The sequence below is a fragment of the Saccostrea cucullata genome, unplaced genomic scaffold (assembly GCF_032062105.1).
Source record: "Saccostrea cucullata isolate Sc308-1 unplaced genomic scaffold, CSIRO_AGI_Scuc_v1 ctg2898, whole genome shotgun sequence".
Classification (NCBI taxonomy): Eukaryota; Metazoa; Mollusca; class Bivalvia; order Ostreida; family Ostreidae; genus Saccostrea; species Saccostrea cuccullata.
In genome coordinates, this window is record NW_026918044.1 from 64905 (window position 1) to 89793 (window position 24889).

Sequence of the window (24889 nt, forward strand, 5' to 3'; positions counted from 1 at the left end):
ACTAGCCAACATCACAAAGGTCTTTGAATCTTTAGCATCCATGTCCAATCAAGTTGATTGATTTTTGGAATAAGTCTATCATGTTGATTATATAAACATACAATTTTGTTGGAATAGGCCTGTTCATTTTACTTAATGAGGGTACCCGAGCCACAAGTTGCGTAATTTTGAAAATAATTTGGTTTCCATGAAATGCTGATAAACAGTTGTGACTTGTTTGTAACAATTAATGAAAGGTTGCCAGCTTTTTACTGCCTTAAAAATATTCAAAGCTAAAAACTTTGTTGATGTTGCATAATTTTGAGGCTTTGAAGTGGTTAGAAGGGAGAATTCCAAGGCGGGGAAATTTAGTGTTGCGAAATGATGTGACAAATCAATTTTTCTACATGAATTGTTAAAAAGAGTTCTTTTTTTAAATAGAAATGTTCAATAAAATATTAAATTTTACAAGGTATTCTGTACTTTGAACCATGTTCTGCACTTTAAAACAATGCACTTTAGATAAATTTTAGAATAGAAAGCTTATATGCTTAAAATGGTCACTTCATTTCACACAAAGAATGATGAATTATAAAGGAAGGATCTACCTCAGCGAGGCAAGCAGAAAAAAAGTAGGATACCTGAGTGTTCCTCTATCTGAAGAATGGGGACAAAAGGAACAGTGCTGGGGTAAGAGTCAGCAGATTTCTGACCACCTTCTGATATAGGTCGGGAGAGAGGGGCAAGGGCAGGGGCAGGTGTGGGAGGAACAACCCCCTCAGAACCCTCCCTCAAAAGCCATTCCTCCATCAGAGGACTAGGTATGTCGGCAGGGACATCCCCCATGACTTCCCCGGGAACATCTGTCTGAAGCCATTCCTGAACCAACTGTTTGCTTTTGGTTCTTTTTCTGACTTTTTCGGTTTGGCTGTTTGGAGAAGAGTCTTGCACATTGTTGTCCTCTCTGTTATTTTGGCTTTGGATGATCTGTTGCAGCAGGAGGTCCTCACTTGCTTGGGAATCTTCCTCATCCAAACATACTTCTGCTTCCAGGGAAGACACCAAGTTCTCAGTGGAGGTGACAGACTTATCAGCTGGAGATTCAGAGGTTTGTAAGGTCATCATTGCAATCTTGCTAGAAGTCAGCAACATCTTGCCAAGACTGCTTTGTGTATTATGGAACTCACTGTTTTCCTCTTTTTCATGAATAGGAGAAGATTGCAAATCATTGCTGGTGTCTTTTTTATTCAAATCTTTTACATCAGTCACTTCTTCTTCAAGATAGTCAGTAGAGGACTGTTCATTTAAACTTGGGTCTAAAACTATCACATTGGTATTTGTCAGTGTATCTATTTCACTCTCTGCTTCTACTTTGACTTTCATTTTATCAGTCATTTCAGTGAGTATTATATTTTCATCTATTCCCTCTGAATCATCAACAATTATCTCATTTTTATTTTGACTGTCAACATGCACTTCTTCAACATTACTTTCTGCACATTCTGTTAATAATGCAGTATCCTCCTCTTCTTTAATGTCATGCAAATGCACTTCTAAATCTTCATTGCTATTGTCACTGCTATTATTCTCCTCCTGAATAACACTTAGTGCATCTGATTCTGTGCTCAGAGAATCAGTTGATGTTGCAAATGTTTTTCGTAGGAATGCTCTATTCTGTGCATATGTTTGCTTTTGTGGTGACTCTTGGACACTTCCAAATACTTGCTGAAACTCATCTTTCAGTGAGTCATCTTCAAATCTCCACAGGGATGACAAACTTTCATTTTCATTTGCTTTCTGTACTTTTTCTTTGAAATCTTCTGATTCCTCACCATTACGTTCCTGACTCTGTGAACTATCATCAACAGAGAACCGGAATTCATGGTGCTCTCCAAATTCCTTTTGGAAGCTTCTAGTATTTTCTTCTACGCTGTCCTCCACATTTTCCGCAATTTCCTCAAGGTCTCTGTTGCTGCCAGTACTTGGCCTAAAAGATTTTTTCCTTCTTTTTCGAACAGGTTTTCTTTTTGGTTCACTTGATTCTAGATCAGTTACAGCTTTGTTGAAGATTTCATCAAAGTCTTCTTCAGGTGTTCCAACATTTTCCAAGCTTTCATTTGTCCAAACACTGTCATTTACAAAAGCAAAAGTATAAGTCTGTGGTTTGGTTCCAATCTTGCTGTCAGACAGAGGAGTCAGTGGGGAAAGATTGAAGCTTTCAATTGATTCAAACCTATTCTGCCTGTCATCAATGGAAGATAACCTAAAATTCTGAAAGAGTGAAGACTCCAGCAGTGAATCAAAGCTGTCATGTTTACCAGAATCATCCAGGGCAATATCTTCATCCACTTCTTCCAGATTTTTCTCCTGACCCTCACCATTTTCTTGCAATCCTTTTGCTAAAATGCTTTCTTCATTAGGGCCTTGAGCACTGCCCTTTTGAAGACCCTGTTTCTGTGTAACAGAATTCTTATTTCTCTCTGTTGAAATATCTAATTTCTGATTGGTTGGTAGATCTGTCTCTTGACTGGTTGTGTGAGCTGTTTTCTGACTGGTCACACCTGTCTCCTGATTGGTTGTGTGAGCTGTTTTCTGACTGGTAACGAGATCCATATTTTGATTGGTTGCAAGATTTGTTTTTAGATTTGTTTTTAGATCCATTTCTTGGTTGGAGTCAGTTGAGTCAGACTCCAAGTCATCTGGGTTGAACATGATTAGCTTCTTTGACACCCCAGATTCAGTCGCATCTTCTTTCGGTTTCACTTTACTAGACTTTGAATTCTTAGTATTTTTTTCTTGTTTTGAACTAATATTTGTGTTTTGTATATGGTGAACATGTTCTTGTTTTAATTTAACACATTTTCCTTCACCTCCACTCACAGACTGTTCCTGAACACTTGCACTCTTTTGTCTCTCCTTTTTCTGTGGTCTGGGAGATTTCTTTCTCCTTAGAGGACCTAAGTCTGACTGCGGCTGTGTCAGAATGGATCTGGAGACTTTCGCTAAATCACTGATATCATACACTTCAGGATCCAAGTGACAGTCTCTCTCAATGTCAAACAATGATAAATCTGAAGACACATTGGAAGGAACTTCACAATCAGATGTGTCCAATATTCTCACAAATTGATGGTGATCTGGGACCTTTTGGGAGACATTTTGAGGAGATACTTGGGGGGACTTAGAAGGGGAAATATTTTTAGATATGTCTAAAGGAGAGTTGCCCAACTGCCCCTCTCTCACCACACCTACAACAGAGGGATCACACCCAGGAGGTGGACCTATGAAATGAAAACATGCACACATTCACACATAATATTGAGAAAATTTAAACCCAAGGAAGCTAATGAATAATAAATCAAAATGTTGTAAGGAAATATTATCATTACATGCACTTTAGGCTAAAAGTTAACTTCTAAATTTTAGATTATATAATTTTTTCTGTGTTGCAGACTACATCAGGGAAATTAATAGTTATATATGCATCAGCTTACTGTTTAAATCACATCACATGTAGAAAATCAAAATTGAAAAAGCAAACACTTATTAACCAAACAGCATGAACAGTGAAGAAGTACAATAGTGAATACAACACCAGTTTAAAACTAAAATGACTTACTTTTCGTCTTTCTTTTCTCCACATAATTTTTGGACATCCGTCGAAATCGAACTTTGGATAGTTCTTCTACCACATAATCTTCAGCACCACTACTGCTCTCCCGAACATGAGAGGATTCTGTACCACTGTAATCCGCAGTACTCATCCGAGACGTAGAATCTGTGTCAGATGATTCTCTACTAACATGATTGTCCCTCTTTTTAACAGGTAAAGGTGAATTTGCATGAGATGAAGGAATACTGTCAAAAGAGTAGGGGGAAGGGGATCTCCCTGGCTCATACCTTCGGGGATCTACGTGGTGAGAATTACTTTGGTGGTTTTGATTGGGAGTTAATGAAGGACTTGTACTTTTCATGGCCATTATCATTTCTGTAGCAGTCTGTTTCTGATTACCTTTGGGTGACTTGTTTTTCACAATATCCTCAACAACTTTTGATTTCACACTTGGTTTACTTACTGACGGTGGTGGTGAGTTTGATTCATCAGAATGTACATCTACTTTAATCTGCGTCTCTGTGCTGCTTTTCGAAAATGGAACCTCGTCGGACACAAGTGTTTGAACCGAATCATCAGAAAAGTTCCTCTGTAAGTTTTTATCCTTTGAAACATTACTTTTGTTAATATCTGTCCCAGAGCTTGAGGCTGAGATATTTTTACTGGCACTATCGACACTATCCCCTTTCCCACTGGGCAAAGACTTTCGGACTTCCTCTTGATTTTTCTCTGTGTCTGTTGACACTGAAGAGTCTGAATCGGAATCAGATTCCTCATATTTTTTAGATGTCACTTTTCTCACTGTTGAGTGAGATTTACTTGAAAGCTCTTTGGTTTTGGGCACTCTAAAGGCATCAAATAATTGGTTAAGTTTCCTTTGATCCGATTCTTGTGGGAATTCAACCCTGTCTTTCTCATGTTTCTTGTCTTTTCCCTCTGATTGCACACTTCCGTTGGATAAAGGTTTTCCATTCCTGATTTCGTCCTTTGTTCCACTGGAGTCCAATATTTCACTGTCACTACTTGCTCCTGAAATATGAATAGAACATTGTTAACAATAATCTAAACTCATTACTACACTTTCTTTTTAATTTACATCTCTGTGGTTAGAATAAAGTTGATACTATAGTAAACCCTCACAACCTCTTTATCAGTGATTGCATATATAATGTTTAATAGTATAGATATGTCAAGATTAATCTCAAAATGATATTCAACAGTTCAAAAGATCTGGAAAACAAAACACACTAAAAAACACAATACATATAAAATATCAATATAATAAAATAACTATTTTTTCAACTATTTTTATTGTGATTCCAATATAATTAAAACTGGCTCTTTTTTTGGCATTACTCCAAATGATCCAATAAAACAACATATTGTATCAATTTAATTAATAATATCTAATTTAAAACTACATTTTGTGATTCTATTATCATTAAAATGATTTTCCCCAACAGTCCAAATGATCCAATATTCTGCCTCTGCAGCAAGCAGACATAAAGCAGACATATTTCCAGCCCAAGAAATATACACAATAATACAGGAAGAATGCAAATGACACCTGTCAAGAAAATAACGATACTGGTGCCAAAAAGAATGTTTGTTACAAAGTGATCACCATAGGCCAGAGGGGGAAGTGAGGCCCCTGGTGATCAATATCAGGACTGCAGACTCCAGGGTTCTCCATTATATGCTCTGGATGTCCTCAATGACAGTAAAATATAAGCATTGCTTGGGCAGCTGTCTGGTAAACATACAATGCATTCATCACTATATTGGCAGAAATCATTAGTAGTATATAAGCAATATTTTATTGTAATGCCAATCTCTCTTGGTGAGTATTAAAAAAGTAGTCCTTTGTTATTCAGTGTCTTAATGCATTTTTTTTTCTTTACATCTTATATATCTTTTTCCGAAATAGGGATTCCTTTATTGATGAAATTTTGTCTAGCAAAACTTTATATAACAAACCACAGACTCAGCTGGGAAATACAGAGAGAAAACAAATCAAAAGTGTATATATATATATGCCATGGCTTGATTCCACAATCTGGAGACTAAAAACTTCTACTCCTCAATGACTCTCTGGATTATTTCAATTGATCAAATCAAACATATAAATGAATTATTCATCACTTTCCATCAATGAATATCTACCCCCCCCCCCCCTCCTTTTTTTTTGGGGGGGGGGTGTTGGGTGTTGATTTTTTCAGATATTATTAAAACCAAAATGAATGAATTTTTCAAAGTAAGTTGCATCAAATATTTATTGATGTCTTGCTTTTGATGCATCTACACAAGGTGTATCTAAAATTGAAGTATATAATATTACCAATTCAACATATTTTCCTCTTTATCATTTTAATCAATCAAAATATATATATGTGATGAAAATTAATGGTCAATTTTCCATGTTGCAAACAGACTTACAATCATGAAAATAGAGAGACTTCATGAAGAATTAAGAACAAACAAATTTGTACTGTCACACTAACATCACCATCAATATTGGATGCACACCTGATTAAACATGCAAATTGAATCGAGTCCAGGTTGAACCTTTTATCAGATTATTGATGAGCTCTGGCAATTAATTAACTAAATTAATTTACCTTGTGCCTCCTCTGTTTTGGAGGCATGCGAATGACCAAATTGTCAAAAACAACACAGGAATCTTTGTAAGAAAAAGTTTTCAGTTTTTAACATGCTTTCTTCATATCAATAATTTCACACACGACAAATTATTGCACAGAAATTCAATTCAAAACTTTCCCTTGAATCCAACTAAGATTAATTTAAAAAAAAAAAAAAAAACAATTCCATAATGTAGGAGACAGCTATAGATTCCATGTTTTAGGGTGATAAATTATCCATCACTTGGATATCAATTTTTTGTTCCTCTTCATTAGACTATATAATTCCCATCTGTAATACTTCATACAGAACTTATTATTACAGGCGAGTCAAGGATCAACTGCTTTCCATATCAAGAACACAAAGCTGCATATTGACGTCCTCAAATGGAAAGAGAGCCATTCAATTCTTAGAGCATTGCAGGGCCATATGCATGAAGCGACCGTAAAACTATATACTAATAGGACTGAAACAAATTTATATATATTTGACTCTCCAAGAAACAAACTGCACATTTATATTATGTAAGTATATACAAAGGCATTGGCCTTCTGGTTATATATATAAAGAGAGAAAAACAGATCCAATATTGTCAACAGCAAATTCAAAGACTCTATTTTCATCATGGATGAACAACTGAATACTTAATGAACAATCAACTTTTTTTTTCTATTATCTCAAACCATATAAAGCTCTATTCATTTATTATCTATTTCTACCACATTTCAAATCACAAGATGACTGAACACTTCCAAGAACAGAATTTTGCTTTTAATAGTGGCAATTAACCTTTTAGATTTAAGTTGAAAGAATTAATTTTGAACAATGCATGTGTTCTCTTTGTCCTTTAACTAAGAGTGTGACATACCATTTTTATCATTTTTAAAATAACAACATCTATCCATTGTTTAAATTCATATAGGGTCTTTGATAGTGTTTTCCAACAGCAGCTTCTTGATTTGATACAAATATAAAATAGAATTGATGTGAGTTTATTATATACATGCAAAGACCAATTGACTGAATGATTCATCCATTTTTTATTCACTTATTTATTTATTTATTATTTGCAATCTATTTTGATTTTCTTTAAAAACTTAATCAAGCTCAAAACACTACCTTTAAGAAAGATGAGACATGTCAAATGAAATCCTCTGGTTATACTTAGGTCAACAGCTAAAATCAGGTGAGGATTGTACAATAAAGGTACTTCAATCTATAACTACATAAATTATTTTTTTACTCTCATGAAAATATCATTTTAAAGCAAAGGATATTTGTTAGACATTGGCACCCCCCCTTCCCCCCTCCTTACACACACATAATAAATGAAAGGTCTTCAGATCACCAAGGTTCAAATTTCTAAAATGCAATGTAAACAATGTGTCAAGAGATCAAAATGTAGGTACTCAAGGAAAGGTCATGTCATAAGGAATGCACAAATGAAATATGAAAGATTTAGCAATAGCTGTTCAAAATTACGGCAGAAACACCGTGTATATCCCAACATACGGGATGTATACTATGTTGTGCGCGGGGTGTATGCTTCCGAAGCGAGAGAAAGGGGGTCAATGTAGGTTCTTTGTCCATTTTCTCAACTTACAGATATTTTTCGCCAGAAAGCATATGCCTACGGAAGAAAGCATTATCTAAGGAGTATATGGATACCTATGAATCCACTGGAAACCTTCTAGTTTTATCAAACACCTCAACACAATTCCGAGGATCGGAACAAGATTGACTCTACACTGTGTTTATGATCAAATATCAGAAGAAAGCTTTGCTTTATCATCACTTTTATATTATTATTAAATGCATGTTTACTACATAAACGTTTGTACAAATTGTCTGTAAATAAAACAGTTCGTATATAAAGATATTGACGAAAAATCAATGTTGTGTCCGGGGTGTATGCAACATGTTGTACGCGGGGTGTATACCCCATATTTTTCTTAAAATTGTTAGTGCGAGGTATCTATGGAAATATTATTTACACAGGTTTGTAAGCGACAGGTAGTGTTGATAAAAGACCTTAATAGTAATGCCAAACGAAAAGGTAAAGTCCATAAACATACTGAAGTATGAAACAAATTAACTAATTTAAAAAATTTTAAAAATCAAAAGAATAAAAAAAAAATAAAGATAAACTATCATATTCAAACATAAAAGGCGCTTAATGTGCAAGAAGCGATTGTTATCTGATTTCATGCTACAGTGTAGATGGTGCAATGGTCTAAATCTACATAATCATAAAATATCTAATCTCTCCAAAGCCCCCCCCCCCCCCTCCCTGCATTGAGGACACTTTGTCCTTTCTTTGGATTATTTTAATATAAATATTTCGCCTGTTAAATATAATAGAAACACTACATGAATGGTGTATTATGCATAAATCTCTTTTTTGTTTCTGCAAATTTTATTTCATCAATACATGTATTCTTAAGCATTTATGACAGTGATGTAGAATCTTTTTTGTAGGGGGGATACCTGAAAAAAAACCTTGACATAAGTTCACTAGCTAAAAAAAAAGGGGGGGGGGGTATCGAAACTCAAAACTCCTATTTCAGAGTGGGTTAAAGGTCGCATCTTTTTTCATTAACAATTCTCCTTTTTTTTTTTTGCTTAAACATATAACATAATCATTCTTCAACAATGCTGCAATTAACAAAAAAAAAGGGGGGGGGGGGGCTATTTGACTTTCGATGAACATTTTCTGTAGTGAAAAGTTGTGTTTAGAACAAAAGGGGGGATATTACGTGTTAGTATGATATACAACATCAATTTTTCTTTCAATTTTTGCAATATGTGGACTCAATTTTCCTTATCTGAAAAGAATATATATTTCACAAATCACAATAAACATGTAAAGCCAGCTATAAAAATGCACATTTGTAATAAGGAACGACAATTTTCTGAGGGCATGCACCATTGAAAAAAAAACTGTTTTGGGTACAATTAATTACAATTTTACGTTGACGTGTAATGAATACCAATTAATGTTCACCCCTCTTCTAATTTATTATCGAAAGTTATCCCCCCTCCAATAAAAATGACCTAAGCCCCCCCCCCCCCCTTTCTGGGCCCATTCCTAAAAAATATGTACTCAGTAAAATACAATGCCTCAATTTAAAACAAATAGTTTACTGCCAAATATGAGCTCCTGGGAGCAAAGTACACAGCATATAAATACTACATGAAGGAAAAAAAAATTGCGGTATTTATGACATTATGTACAAAAAGCTAAATATTTTCAATAAAAGGGGTGTGGAGATAACGAACAATATTTAATCTCAAAGTCCATAAAATAATACAAAACAAGAGCAGAGCAAACACGGTCCTACGAAACATCAGAGGTGGGATTAGGTGCCATGGAGGAGTGAGCATCCCCTGCTGACCGGTGACACCCGCCATGTGCCCCCGTCATGATCGGGAAATAACGGAAAAATCCGTCGTCAATTCCATGTATAAATAATGGACTAACAATTAGTAAGAAAAACGTCAGTCAGCATTTGACTCAATGATAAATTGTATTTGCTGACAAGGTTATTGGATCGACCATAGAACTTACGAAATGATGATTTTAAACGAGACTGCTGATATTCTTGTTTCATCAACTTGCTTGTCAATAATTTACCTCGTTTTAGAAATTGTTCATACGTAGAGCATTCTCTTGCGTATCGAATCAACTGAGATATATACACTCCTTATGCAGTATCATGTAATAAATGTTGAAAAAGGTTAAACAGAAATTATGAGAAAATGTTAAATGTTCAAAATGATGCATGAGTGAAGCATTTATTAAGGAATACAGTTAAACAAAGCACCCTGTACATTTACTTCCATGTCCATGCTACGCCAAAAGTGCGATGAACATGTATCAATTTTTTTTCCAGTAAATCGAATTCATGAACCTGAAGTTGTGCTATTACAAAACTGCATTGTGAATTAAAAATAAATACAACTTTCACAAAAGTCAATTGTTAAGAATTTTTAAATGATATTTCAGACAATGATACTATAGAGTAAAAAAAGGGGTATACACCCCACGTACAACATGTTGTATACACCCCGGACACAACATTGATTTTTCGTCAATATCTTTATATACGAACTGTTTTATTTACAGACAATTTGTACAAACGTTTATGTAGTAAACATGCATTTAATAATAATATAAAAGTGATGATAAAGCAAAGCTCTCTTCTAATATTTGATCATAAACACAGTGTAGAGTCAATCTTGTTCCGATCCTCGGAATTGTGTTGAGGTGTTTGATAAAACTAGAAGGTTTCCAGTGGATTCATAGGTATCCATATACTCCTTAGATAATGCTTTCTTCCGTAGGCATATGCTTTCTGGCGAAAAATATCTGTAAGTTGAGAAAATGGACAAAGAACCTACATTGACCCCCTTTCTCTCGCTTCGGAAGCATACACCCCGCGCACAACATAGTATACACCCCGTATGTTGGGATATACCCGGTGAGAAAGGTTCCAGTTGATTAAAATTTGCAAATGTGGGTTAAACTCCAAAGCCAATAAAGGTCAAGACGTCAACAACCAAGAGATAACAGTTACATAAAAATTTGAAAAATAGGTCAAACTCCATTCCAAATAAGGTCAAAAGGTAAACATTGTTGGTACCTAAAACTAAACCTACACTAAATGCATGGAAATTGCTAATGGATATTTTTTTAATCTTGAAATGAGGATCAAAAATCCTGTCTCTTATCTGTATACATTCACAGTGACACAAAAATGCCGAGGTTTGGAAATGTTGACAAACATGTCTGTTCCCATGGCAACCAAACTTAATAAGTAAACAGAAAGACATCAGAGAGCACCATTTCATGTTGAAAGGTGGTAATTTCTAACCCTATCCAGAAATCTCATCTGGTGGCTAAAAAAATAATAATGTAATGTGTTATAATTGTGCAATTTTGTATCGATTTTCGTCTTTTGAGACGAACCATTATCTTGACTCTTCAGCCCAGACTTGGAGCTGTTCCCTTATACAAACAAATCTTCCTCAGCTCCTAATTCTAATACCCTACTAATACCATTTGGAAGTGGATCCTTCTCTTTATGGTGTTTGCTGGCATCACTTTAATTGGTTCAGATCAATGTCCATTAGACCTGACCTACAACTATCTTGATCCAAAACTCAGTATACTTTAATCTCATTGATCTAAATATTATACATCTTGTCTTAAAGCCAAGTATATAAAGTGTATATTACCTATATTCCTGTATGAAACTAGTTAAAGCAATTTATACATAAACAGCCAAAAGATGAACATGATGAACTAGAAATAATTGTCTGTAAAATTAATTTCATTTAATGACAATGTTAAAAAAAGTAGAGAAGATGCCATTGCATAAATAGATTGATCAACAGTCAGTAACTCAAATTCTTAGATAGATCTGCAAACTTAAAGACTCCTCTGAGATAACACCTTTTTGTTATCTACTCCTCGAATCTCTAACTATCCTACAATTTACCATCAATTTCATTTCCTATCTTAATGAATATATAGTGTGGGTCAAGTGACTTGATGCTATACATAAAAAAGATTGTCGAAATTAAAAGAAATAGCTCATCAATGAATTGTGTAAGTCTACAGCCATCCAAGAAATCACTGTATGAATGAAAAGGCTACATATTCCAAATCTGAGGCCAAAGATCAAACTACATACACCACAGGGTTCCAACTACATCAAATAAATATCTTTAACTTCAACTAAAGATCCTAATATTACATGCAAATTGGTTGATGAACTATACAGAAATTTAAAAAAAAATGATAAAAATAGATAACCGGGTCAAATGAAATCCACAACACTTATCACATGACAACATTCATGTACCTTGGGTGGAGGCTGATGAAGCCTCTAAAATGAGCATTCGGAACCTCTCCAGCATTATCCCTGTCAGCAACACATTACAGTTGCTGCTAGGACTGTCAAAAACAAATGGCAAATTTTAGGATCATTATAGTAAAATGTCAGTATTGAGTAGATATTTATAGACAAAAAAAAGTAATATTGACATCCACATCTTTGTATACAATGGATTTCCTCAAATTGTAATCACATGGTAATATCCAATACGCTTTTTCCACATATGTAAAGCATACCCAAGCAAACAATTATTATTTTTTTTTAAAACTTCTTAATTGAAAGTTATTTAAAAATCAATATTGACACAAAAGTGAACAGAATCCTCCCGACTGACATAATCCGACATATTGATAAACGATCTCTGCTTAATACAAATAATAATAAACCCTCACATTCAAACAAATGTATTGGAAAACTGACATAACCCATCAGCTAATAAATACTTGCTGTAAAGGATATAATTCATGAAGTACAATGCTTGCAGTCTCGCTGGAGTATGATTTACTCTGGTGGTTCATGGAAAGTTGAGTGATCATCTTTCTAGTAAGCTAAAGACAAATTAGGTCACATTTTTCTCCACCAAAAAATGATGCTAGTGGGCTAAAGCAAAATTGTAACCTCAGGTGCAATGATTTTTTTAAAATTAATCTTGGTATGATTATCTTTTTGAATGAAATAAAAGACAGATATATTGCTCTGCATTTCAGATTTGTCCCTAAGAATTGAAGTAGATGGGGACATTTGGAAAGTAGGAGACTTGGGGTCCCTCTCCTAACTGGGAGTTTGGAGGGAATACCACAAGAACTGGGGGATTACATGACATTATAAGTGGGGAAATTCCCCAGCCCCCCTCCCAATCTTTGGGACAACCCTGCATTTAACTCTTCTTGACGAATGACCTTGGATCAAAACAATGGTACTACCCCCAGGTCAAAAGCAAACTTTGTGTTTGCTTTATTGATTCATTATTTCATTAATATTACTGATCATGTTTATCTATATCTCACTACAACAGTTATGATGTACAGTGGCTGCAACGTTATTGTTTACAAACCAATTGTGTAGAGTCGTTAGTGTATCGTGCGTGATCGTTCGTGTAACATGCGAGATTGTGCGTGTATCAGACTCAATTGTTTGCGGTTTTAATTGTGCGCGATCGTGTAAATTTCGTTTTCTTAGATTTTATCGGAATGTTATTTATTAAACAAGAGGTTTGCTTGTTTTTTTAAATTTATTTACATCGAAATAAAATGTATGAAGCACAATTTGCATAACTGAATACAGAACGAACTAATTATCACTCATTAACAAGCAATATAGTAAGTCGTACAATATTATGTTTCGTCATATTAAGTAGCGTGACCTATATTGTGATAAACCGCACTTAGATGTTTAACGGTTTTATTCCTCTGATTTTCATTCTTGTTTACAACTACATGTAATTGTGGTCAAGATATTTTAAAAATCAATACATCAAAAATAAATATTTTTACAATTAATTAAACATTTTTCGATCCTTACATAAATATTTAGTCAGCGAACGTACATGTACACGACACAATTTTCGGGGTTTTTTCTGAGTGTTTATCGCTGGAGCTTACTTTTAATTGACTTTAAAAAAAGATAAATAATAACCAAGTTCATTTTTAGAGATTCACAAAAATTGAATCAATGGAAACATATGGGTATAACTTGTGATTTAAGTCATTTTATGCTGCCATTTTTTTTTTTAATCGTATCCCCCTTTCTGCATAGAATGAAATCTAATTCAATCAATTTTTACGGTCCACCTACATGTGCATCTTCTGATAGAATGAAAAAAAAAAACTGTTTTCTTAGGTCGGAGAATTACCTAGTAAATAATTATTTATAATCTAAAATAATGAATAAGTCTTACATGTCTTTAGTTACAGACTGAAATAACCATTTTTGCTTTGTTTTCATTTTTCAAAGTCTACGAAATAATATTGATAATTCTTTGAAATCTTAAATTAGTATTGAGCCGTATTTCGCTTTGAAAATATTGATTCCTAAATATTTTGAACTATTTTGAGAGAAGAATTGTGCGTTTGCAATCGTGTAAGATCGTGTAACGTGTGGAATCGTGTGTGTGAAGGATCGTTTGTGTAACAGGTTTAATCGTGCGGAATCGTTCGTGTAACGTGATCGTTCATGTAAGTTGTCAACAATAACGTAGCAGCCACTGTAAAGCAAAGAATATCTAACAATGACCCTCAACTGACCTATATAATCCTGACATACTTTCAAAGTATAAGGAATATAAAAGATAAACACTGATTTTACAGAATCATTTTTTACATTTCTGGACCAGACAGAACTTGAATACATTTTTGTAGCACAATGTTGACCTTTGACCTACTCAAATGACCTTGAGTCAAGGTCACAGCTCATGTTTATGTTATAGGTAATCTCCAAAGTCTATGATTGACTTTCAATGGTACTCTATATATCAGGAGTACAAGATAACTGCAAGTACAGGATATGTATATATTGTATACTTTTTTTGGACAGTGACCTTGAACTTGTAATGGTAACTAACTTTGAATCCAGTTCATATCACATATAGTAAGGTTATTAGATGACCTTTGCTAGAGAACAAGCTTCTAAATTTTCTTCTAAAAAAAGTACAAAATCATTTAATCGTAAATAATTTTTCTTTTATGTCATTATGACCATAAACTTGTCCTCATGAGTATCTTACAATATTCAGGCTAAGGTTTTCCTACAAAATTGATTTAATTGTGACAAAAGTAAGGAGTTGGTAGCATGTACATGCTATCTGTTGATGACATGCAACTCAAGAATTGCTACCTGATATGGCCAGTCAATTAGCTAATTGCTTCAGGACTCTCTCTCAGTTAATGTGTGTGGTGGAATGTTAATTAAGAACCGGTCTTAAAGATCGAACAGGTGTTTTGTGGTTTGGTTTTACATGTAAGAAATGATAAATAATTCATTATTTAATTGTCAATTGTAATATCATCCAATTTTCATAAAAACTGGCTTAATTACTTTTGCCAGACAGCTATTTGCCAATGGACATTCTTAAGCAGGACCAAACTTCAAGCTAGAATTCTGTTTATTATTGGTATTCTACAGAATCATGATAAAATGTTTGCAAACAGAGTCCATATTTGTATTTGTATGATTAGATCACCATTAATACACAAACTTACCAGAAAATTTCACAAACAGTCCACTTCACAGAACTACTGTTAAATTCAGTACAACAAAAAATCAAACTCGGCATTCAGTAACACATTGTATTTTTTCAAATAAACAATTCACTTTTTCGTCTACCAAATCACCACAGAAATTCACAGAATTCACATCCATTCAATGTGAAAACAACCACAAACCTGGGTACAGGATTAATTCACTTAACACTCCTCTAGATCTGGAAATACATCCTTGAGTCCAATATATTATATGGGAGTCCTTGATCGTCTGAATAATATCAAATGTCCAATGCTTATTCCGGCCATTTACCCATGGTCACAGTGCCTAATTACGAGAAATTCCAATATGATCACCGATAAACTTTACCCTGGAGGAATGGACTATATGGAACAGGTAATTTAAGTCCCCCCTATTATGCACATAAAAGCAGACAATCTAGTACATTCTAGTATGTTCACCAATCAGTTTTATATTCTTTGACAAGAATATCGAGCTGGGATTTCTTCTGACACCAAAGCTATAGCTTTTCACAAGGCAGATAGGCATAAGAATTTTATTTCTATATCCATTCCATAAAACGTATTCAAGACCCTTGCTATCCACTTATATTTTCTGCTTTCCAGAGCTTACAGCTAGACACAATTTCATCCTCTAACAAATTCTTCAGAAGAAACATCAGGCATTGATAAAAATCTATACTCTTTACATCATTGTTGCTTCAAATGTGTATATTCCTGTCCCTAGGGCCTTGTGAGAACTTTTCACTCATTCACAAGTAGTGCTAACCACAAACAACAAAGAGAAAATCTTTTCAACTCAAACTTGAAAACAACAAAACTCTATACTGTAGACCTTTAATGTAATGTGGTTTTTCCCTAAAAACAAAAGACTCGGAGATCAAAATCCATATTGAGCCTAGAATGTGAAACATATTACACAAATCAATATACACATAACACCCATCCAAGGCCCCGACAGACATGGTCCATTTTAACTGCTCCACATAGACTACTGAAAATATGCACCCTTATCTAACAGTCTTTCCTCACCAATAAATTCTTAATTAAGCACCTATCTGCTACAGTACAGTGATAGACATTAAGACCTAGTTAATTCCCATGCTGAGAACTCATTGAAGCACAGACTGGCTCAGGTTATGATAACTGGTACACAGAATTTCTGAGGCTCTCAGAGCAAGAAGACCCAGTAAAATCAATTAGATCTTTGTCTTTCTCCATAACTGTTCCATCAAATTAGGCTGAGCTTCCATATGCCTGCACTTGACGTTTAAAGCACCCTTTTGGGCCAATTATAGCAAAAGTTGTTTGTAAATACCAATCTACATGTCTCAACATCCCATCAAATAGCTGTATATAACGATATATTTTGTTAAATTTTGTCGTTATAGACTTTTCCAGTTTCCCTTTACCTGGCAAGATTATGAAATATTCATAGCTAACTCACAGATCATTTGAACAATACAGAAACAAGGTATAAATCTAATATAAATATTGAACTTGTTCCAATAAATTAGAGTACTGTGTATCCCTTACTATTGTGACAATTCTCATAGTAAATATTTGTTAAAATCGAAATTCATCAACATTTATCTTGGGAGAAAGAAATCAATGATAATGATGAATTGTTGACACTAAATATCCCATACTGATGGATTATTTATCTAAATATTTTATATTTTTTAGAAGCTTTTCTGCATTATTCATACAGAGAGGATTTTCCCCCAAGTTCAATATCACTCCTTCCTCCAACTCCTAACCCAAAAGGCAAAAGGAAATATTTCATTATTAGCAGCTAAAAAAAATTAACAACTAAAAATTTAAATTTTGCAGATTTGCACGAGCTCATGTATACAAATTATAACAGAAATCTGCCAATTAATCTATTAAAAAAACAAACAAAACAAATCCCTAAGGATTATAAGCACTTTGTATTTCCCATCCAAACTATTTATTAAGCCCCCTCCCCCCTCCATCCATTATCTTTTTTTGAACTCTTATGGACTTCAGACTTGAAATTTAGCTTATCAGATAAAATTTCCATGTTAAAGAAACAGCATATAAATAATCTATTCCAGACAAGAGGAATTTTTATTGCCCATATCTACAAGCAGCTAATAAAATCTTCACACACAAAAAGATGACATTAATCCTCCTGCAGACCAATTCCGTAATTGAAAATCAATTGTGTCTGGATTCAGAGTAAATGAAATCATAAGATCAGCCTTATGTTACAAATTCATTATGACTTGTTCCACGTTCCACATTAAAATTAATAATGGCTTTTTCAAGCATTGACAAGCATATTCACTTAACAGTTCTAAAGACAAATTTATTTAGCATGTTTCAATTATCAAACACAGAAGTTTGACGTGACATGTTACATTTTTTAATGAAGAACGATTGGCCATTGTTGTTGAATGTAAAAGAAGTTTAATACAAGTTCAATTCATTCAAACTGAAATTGTTTTTTGAAAAATTTTAAAATAGAAATTTTAAAAATTGTAAACAAAATGGCAAATGCAACAGTCTCAAGGACCCTTTAAATAATTATCACCTGGATAAGTATTAGAGGGTGTATAGCTGTGATGTGATAGTCAACATTTAATTTGTAACAATATGATCGAAGCCTGCTGCCAGCAAGTGCACTGGATACTTTCATTTAGAATTTTAAAAGTGACATGCTGCTTAAATGACAACCAAATATAGCAAATATTTAATCATTTAAACTATTTTATAAATTTTCTTAAAACTGTAAACTCCAATCTAAGAGGGATAACTCTTCCTATCCCTCTACTTTACCAGCTGTTTCACTTCACCTTCAGTTTGTGTTTATATCTGTTAACATCCCTGTCTGCTGTTTCATATCACTGTTAAGTTGGTCTACATCACTGTTAGTAGTGAACAGCCTTACCTTTGAACACGGACATTTTATGGATGGAGGCTTTGACCAGGTCTGCCCCTGAGGGCCATCGTGAAAGCTGACCAGAACTCAGGTCCCCCGTAAAAAATTTCAGCTGCCTACAAATGGATCTTGGAATTTTATTTTTCATGTTTATTGGGAATATGTAATTTCAAAGTTATTACAGATATTTATATAATATCTGCAGTATATGTTACATGTAAAAAACTGGGCTTCAGAGCTTTCTATTCATTTAGAAATAAAACTCCATATTATATATTAAGTTACAATGTGATTTATTGTTCCTTGTGATGTATTTAATATTGCCCATTGATTGCTCAACCTATACATAAGCATGTTGTTTATATATAAAATATCTTAAAAATTATCCAGAATATTTCAGTTTCTGAAGTCACCCTTTACAGCAGACAAACCTTTGTTTATAACATAGTACACAGAGCCACTGCCCCCTGAAGAGATTCTCCTTACACATATTGCACACTCGGAAGCGACACTTGGGACACAGATCTCCGCGATTGAAGAACCTGCCGAGCTCCGCATGACATCGCGCGCACATCTTGGAGAGATCGTCACCCGCTCGTAACACGCTCTTCATACGGATAGCCTGGATCTCTGCCTTCAGCTGACTGTAAAAGTACACACAAAACTATTAATATTCTGAAACGATAGGTTGATCTGATTACTTGATAATTTATTTCTCAATAAATTTTAACAGAGACAACCCTGCATTTTAACTAAGCAGTATCAGCCTGCACATGCACTGTTGTACACATGTGGATTAGCAATGTCAGAAATACAGGTAAACTTCGGTATCTCGACATCGGATATGTCGACAACCTGGGATATGTTGGCATACGTCTATGGTCCAAGCATTTTTTACTATATAAATGATTTGCAAAAACTCTGATATGTCGACCTCGGTAATGTCGACTACTTCACTTATCTCGACGTATATTCACAGTCCCAAGAGCAAAATTTACCTGGTATATGTGACATTTCCATTAACCTAATTGTTTGTCATAAAATTACTGTATCAAAAGGTATTCACACCTTTCACACCCATGTTTTGACTACATACTGCTCTGTAGAAATGTGTTTGTAGAGGAATCCCAAGCCCCCTCGGCGTCTCTAATACGTTAATTGTTTAATTTTCAGCTTGGGTAATATCATTGATAAATCTTCTCGATTCTGCGTAAATGCACGTTTATTTATGTCGAAATACAACAAAACCTAAAACATTTTATTAAAAAAAAAGTAACTGAATAACAATGAACAATATACACATTGAATTCAATCTAATTTAAAAATTGTGGTAAAAATGCATTCAACAGATTTCAAATCTACGACATGCATCCGTCGTAATATGGATGCATATTTAACATCGTTGAGTTTGTTAAATGCACAATTCCAATGAAACTTTGGTATGAAAATAAAATGAAAAATTAATGATGAATGATAATGAAATAAAAAAAGAAGTGAAATGAAATGATTTAAAAAATATACGCATTATTTTTTCTGTTTCTCGGAAGTCGACTTTCTATCGTTCCGGTTTGGAATTTATAGAGTGCATTTCGTATCCTGTTCTGACAGACCTCGAATGCTGGATGGAAAACGGTTTTTAGTAAAATGAGAAGATTTCGGTAAAAAAGAAAGCACTTCATAAATAATTTTGTGAATAAATTTTTAGATTTTTTAATAAATATAGAGGGATAGCTGAAACAAACGAGCTAAAGTCTAAATGTAGACATGTAGGTACCTGTAGGTACGTCTGTTCATGTCTATGGTTTTACTTTGAAGTAAAATAAAGGACATCAAATCTCAACTCTGATATCTCGACACCTCGGATATCTCGACATTTTCCGACTGTCCCGTTGATGTCGAGATAACGAAGTTTACCTGTATATGTTTCTCCAATTCTTCATATACATTAATATTGAAGATCCTATATATTCCATCTAACTGGCAGTAAATGATATTGCAAGCATGTTTAGGCAAAAAAAAATTAATTTCTTGGTTCTCAGGTCCTCCCTCGTCTCTTCCAAGGGTGCCTCATTGACCCTTTTTATTGCTAAATCAATAAAATAACAAGAGGCCCATGGGCCACATCGCTCACCTGAGAAGCTTTGACCATTCTGTTCTTTACCAGATTTCACCCTTGTTATACATAATGCATCCCCACCCTACCCCACTGATCATAATTTAGACATTTTGAAATCTACACTACCCCATGATCCTTCCATGGGCACATATGTTTCAGCTTTTTTGGCCCAGTGGTTCCTGAGAAGAAGATTTTCAAAGATTTTTTATATATTTCTATGTAAAACTTTGATTTCTATAATGGCCCCGCCCTTCCCCCGGGGGTGAATTTAACAAAAATTTACACTACCCAAAAGAATGCTTCCACATAAGCTTCACTTTTTCTGGCCCAGTGGTTCTTGAGAAGAAAATTTTCAAAGATTTTTTATATACACACTCTGTTTGTATTATTTGAACAATTTAGAATCTACATTATACCAGGATGCTTCCACATAAGTTTCAGCTTTTCTGGCCCAGTGGTTTTAAAAAGATTTTCAAAGATTTTTCCTATATATTTCTATGTAAAACTTTGATTCCCCATTGTGGCCCCGCCCTTCCCCTGGGGATATATTTGAACAATTTTTACACTATATATTACATAAGAGCTTTTCTGGCCCAGTGGTGAGAAGAAGATTTTCAAAGATTTTTCCTATATATTTCTATATAAAACTTTCATTCCCCATTGTGGCCCCGCCCTTCCCCCGGGGGTCATGATTTGAACAATTTAGAATCTACACTATACCAGGATGCTTCCACATAAGTTTCAGCTTTTCTGGCCCAGTGGTTCTTGAGAAGAAGATTTTCAAAGATTTTTCCTATATATTTCTATATAAAACTTTGCATTCCCCATTGTGGCCCCGCCCTTCCCCCGGGGGTCATGATTTGAACAATTTAGAATCTTATATAATGCTTCCATATAAGTTTCAGCTTTTCTGGCCCAGTGGTTCTTGAGAAGAAGATTTTCAAAGATTTTTCCTATATATTTCTATATAAAACTTTGATTCCCCATTGTGGCCCCGCCCTTCCCCCGGGGGTCATGATTTGAACAATTTAGAATCTACACTACCCCAGGATGCTTCCACATAAGTTTCAGCTTTACTGGCCCAGTGGTTCTTGAGAAGAAGATTTTTTAATGACCCCAAATTTTTGTTTTTTGACGAGGGGATATGTCCCCATTTTAACAATTTAAATTCCCCTTTAGCCAAGGATGCTTTGTACCAAGTTTGGTCAAAATTGGGCCAGTTTCTTTTCGAAAATTTTTACAAGAAGGATGAAAGTTGCTTGATATATGTGAAAAACAAAGAATTTCTTGAGCCTTCGGCTCAGGTGAGCTAAAAACAACAAATGACCTTTCATTTTTTGAGGTTTTGTACAATGTAAAAAGCTGCCTTATCATGTTTTGGGGGAGAGAAAAAAAAATGCCTCCCTCCCTCATCATATTTCTTGAAAAAAGGCCTGAGAACCAAGTAATTAACTTTGCATGGCCTTACATGCACATGTTTATGACCAGAAATACAAAGAAAATCACCAACATTTGCATATTATTCAAATGGGATAAAAATGTATTAGCATTAAAAAGTGAAATGAAAAGATGCATAAAACTCTGATGAGCTCATTTTTACAAATTAAAGAAATATATAGTGGACATGGTGGAAAAGTAACAGTAAGACTGAGATCAAAAGTGAGATCATGATTTACAGCCATGGACCCTGGAAATAATATGCCTGCATGCCAATGGTTTTATAACCTTGAAACTTTAGTTTGTTTTACCTAGCAAAGACCTTGATTAGTTGGGCATATTTTCTCATATTTAGTCAATAACCTGTGAAATAACAGTCATGATCCATCAATGATCATAAAAGAAATTATGCATGCACAGGACAGTTAACGAGTTAAGCATATAAAAACAATATGTATATTAAAATTTACTACATTATAAGTATATTAATTCCGTACTTTAAATTTTATTTTCTGAGCTGCAACAACTTTCATTGTCTTTCATCTTTACCTCGAGAAATTCTAAAATTTTGGTATCACGAGTAAATATTTCAACAACTTAAAGTTTGGTGTTTAAAATGAATCAGATTCGGATGGATGCATTATGTGCCACGTCGTACCCCTAGTAAAAAAGTTCAAGGTTTGTGACAGTGCTTTCAAGCGAGTGCATGTAAAAGTCCTTAAGGTGTGAAGGACACAGCATGTATCAGTGTGTATAATGTTTAAAAACTTAAAGCTTAAATCTACCTGTTTGAAAAATGGGTGAAAAGTGCATATTTAATCCTAAAATTGCCACACAAGAATTTTTCTACAGGCAATGATAACAAATTTGTTTTCAAACCCTAGAAAGCCTAAGGACAAACTGTTTACCATTATACACTGTGAAATATTTTTTGGTTGATATATAGTCTGTCAAGTATTTTCATATTTTTTTTCTTCTGTTTTCATGGTTTTTGATTTGAAATTATTTCAATTAAAGTCTGTACTCCAGTATACAATATTTAATATGATTAATCTAAGTAAATTTAGATGGCAAAGAAACCCTGGTGTCCAAATCATATTTATATATTGACTTAAATTTCCAGGAATGTAACTTATAATATTGCTTATTTAATTCAAATCTCTTAATTGATTAAAACATTGATTTTTTAATCATTTAATGATTAAATCTAAGACTTAATATGTATATTAATTATCTAGCTGATAAAGTTGCATCCCCTCCCACCCCCACATCCATCCCATTTCCACATTCAAACACAACATTTAATGTTGCAATTCCTCATCACAGAAATTATACAAGATTTGAGGCATTTTAACCCATCACTGAATCCATTAACACAAACACTTGTATGTGTATCGGCTGTGACATCCATTACGACACAGATGTTTCTACCTACACTATAAAGTCACCTACTAATATCCTATTGGTTAATAACCAAAAAATGAGCTTCGATTTTTAAGACAAACAACTTTTTGAAAAAAAAAAAGGCCATAATAAATAAACTTTTAAATTTTTTTAAAAAGATGCGGCTTTTATTTTACATTTTTTATTTTTTTCAATTTTGATTTTTTATTGACCTGGTCAATTTAATTTTATTACAATTAAAAGTCATAGTAAAGGTTCAATATCTCTTACTTCACATTATCACCAATCTTTTTCAACCAATGACCCTTGTTTAAAATATATACGCATGCATTACAGCAATTACCATCTTTTCAGTTGTCAACATCAATTCGAAAGTAGAATGAAGATTCTGACAGATAAGACGAAGAAAAACAGAAATAAAAAAAATCGAGGCGGGGGAACATCTAGGAATATTTTTATTATGGCCTTAATGCTGCATTTTTAATTGATCATTGTAACTCCCACCCACCACCCCCGTTTTTTCTCACCACCAAATTCATGATGTTGATTCTGAGAGTGTATATGAACATCATTTTATGCACATTTGATTTGATCATTTGAACATATTTCATTTCGTAAGAATTACATAAACGGATTCGGCAGCAGGCATAGCCTATATAAGCCCTCTCCACAACGGATGCACATTTGATGAATACAGTTGATTTGAATACAATACTACATTCAACAGTATTGTTTAAACAGCTCTAAACAACCATATAAAATTAAACAGATCATTGTCACATGTATACAACTGATGGACTACTTTTTGCAAAGCTCCTCCTCCCTCCATTTGGAAACCCCCCCTCCCCCTTTTCTAATACTGGCAACATTTCATTAACACACCAAGTTTTTATGATTTACATACATGTTTGAGATAGAAACTGCTGAAATTCTTCTCAATGTCAGTATTAATTTCATAGAATCTGTAAAAGTATAATCGAAAAACAACATTGTTAACTTTTCTGAAGGTATGCATGGGTGAGAACTCTGTTTAAACATATATGGTTTCAATCTCCACAGAAATTCATCCACTGACCAGATATATTTTACAGTGCACATCCACGCAAAAATCTGTTTCATGAATACATGCAATCTAATTAAAATTAGATATTAGATCCGCTCGAATACTCGCTACACTAACATCTAATGTAATTTTATTGAAGCGAATAAGTCTAGAGGTGTTCCAAATTTGATCTCTGACATGACCCTCTATGGGATGTTGTTAGATGTTAGTGTAGCGAGTATGTGACGGATCTAACTGTAACATCTAATTTTGATTAGATTGGAATACATACAAACAGTAAGCTCTAGAGATACGCACCAGATTTTTTTGTCCTCGGTTTTGCGGACCATCTCGTCCTTCTGGAGGACTCCGAGGATCGTGTCCTTCTCCTCCTGGGACAGATTGTCCAAATTTAGTAGCTCCTCCATGATTGGAGGAAAATCAACCCCCTTCAGGGATTCCAGCCAATCAGAATCTGTGTTACTACATCCTTTGAAAAGTTTATAACTATCCAGTGAGACGAAAAGTCAAGTTGTTCTTGTAGGGAAAGGGTTAACACAGGGACCACAAGTTTCTCAAGTCGAAATCAGAAGCTAGGGTTTGGTCACCAAGTGACATTGGACAGTGTTCCTGAA

General features: G+C 34.2%; 1 protein-coding gene across 1 annotated transcript in view; it reads right to left on the minus strand.

The window, feature by feature from the left end:
- The window catches only part of LOC134238833 (protein piccolo-like), a 35067-nt gene extending 10178 nt beyond the window's left edge, over positions 1 to 24889 (minus strand). The window contains exons 1-6 of the mRNA XM_062720976.1: positions 24573 to 24889; positions 18687 to 18899; positions 18265 to 18371; positions 3599 to 4621; positions 2539 to 3260; positions 621 to 2346 (exon numbers count right to left, since the gene is read on the minus strand). Coding sequence (XP_062576960.1) covers positions 621 to 2346; positions 2539 to 3260; positions 3599 to 4621; positions 18265 to 18371; positions 18687 to 18899; positions 24573 to 24682 — 3901 coding nt within the window. The 5' untranslated portion in view covers positions 24683 to 24889. The remainder of the gene's footprint in view (positions 1 to 620; positions 2347 to 2538; positions 3261 to 3598; positions 4622 to 18264; positions 18372 to 18686; positions 18900 to 24572) is intronic.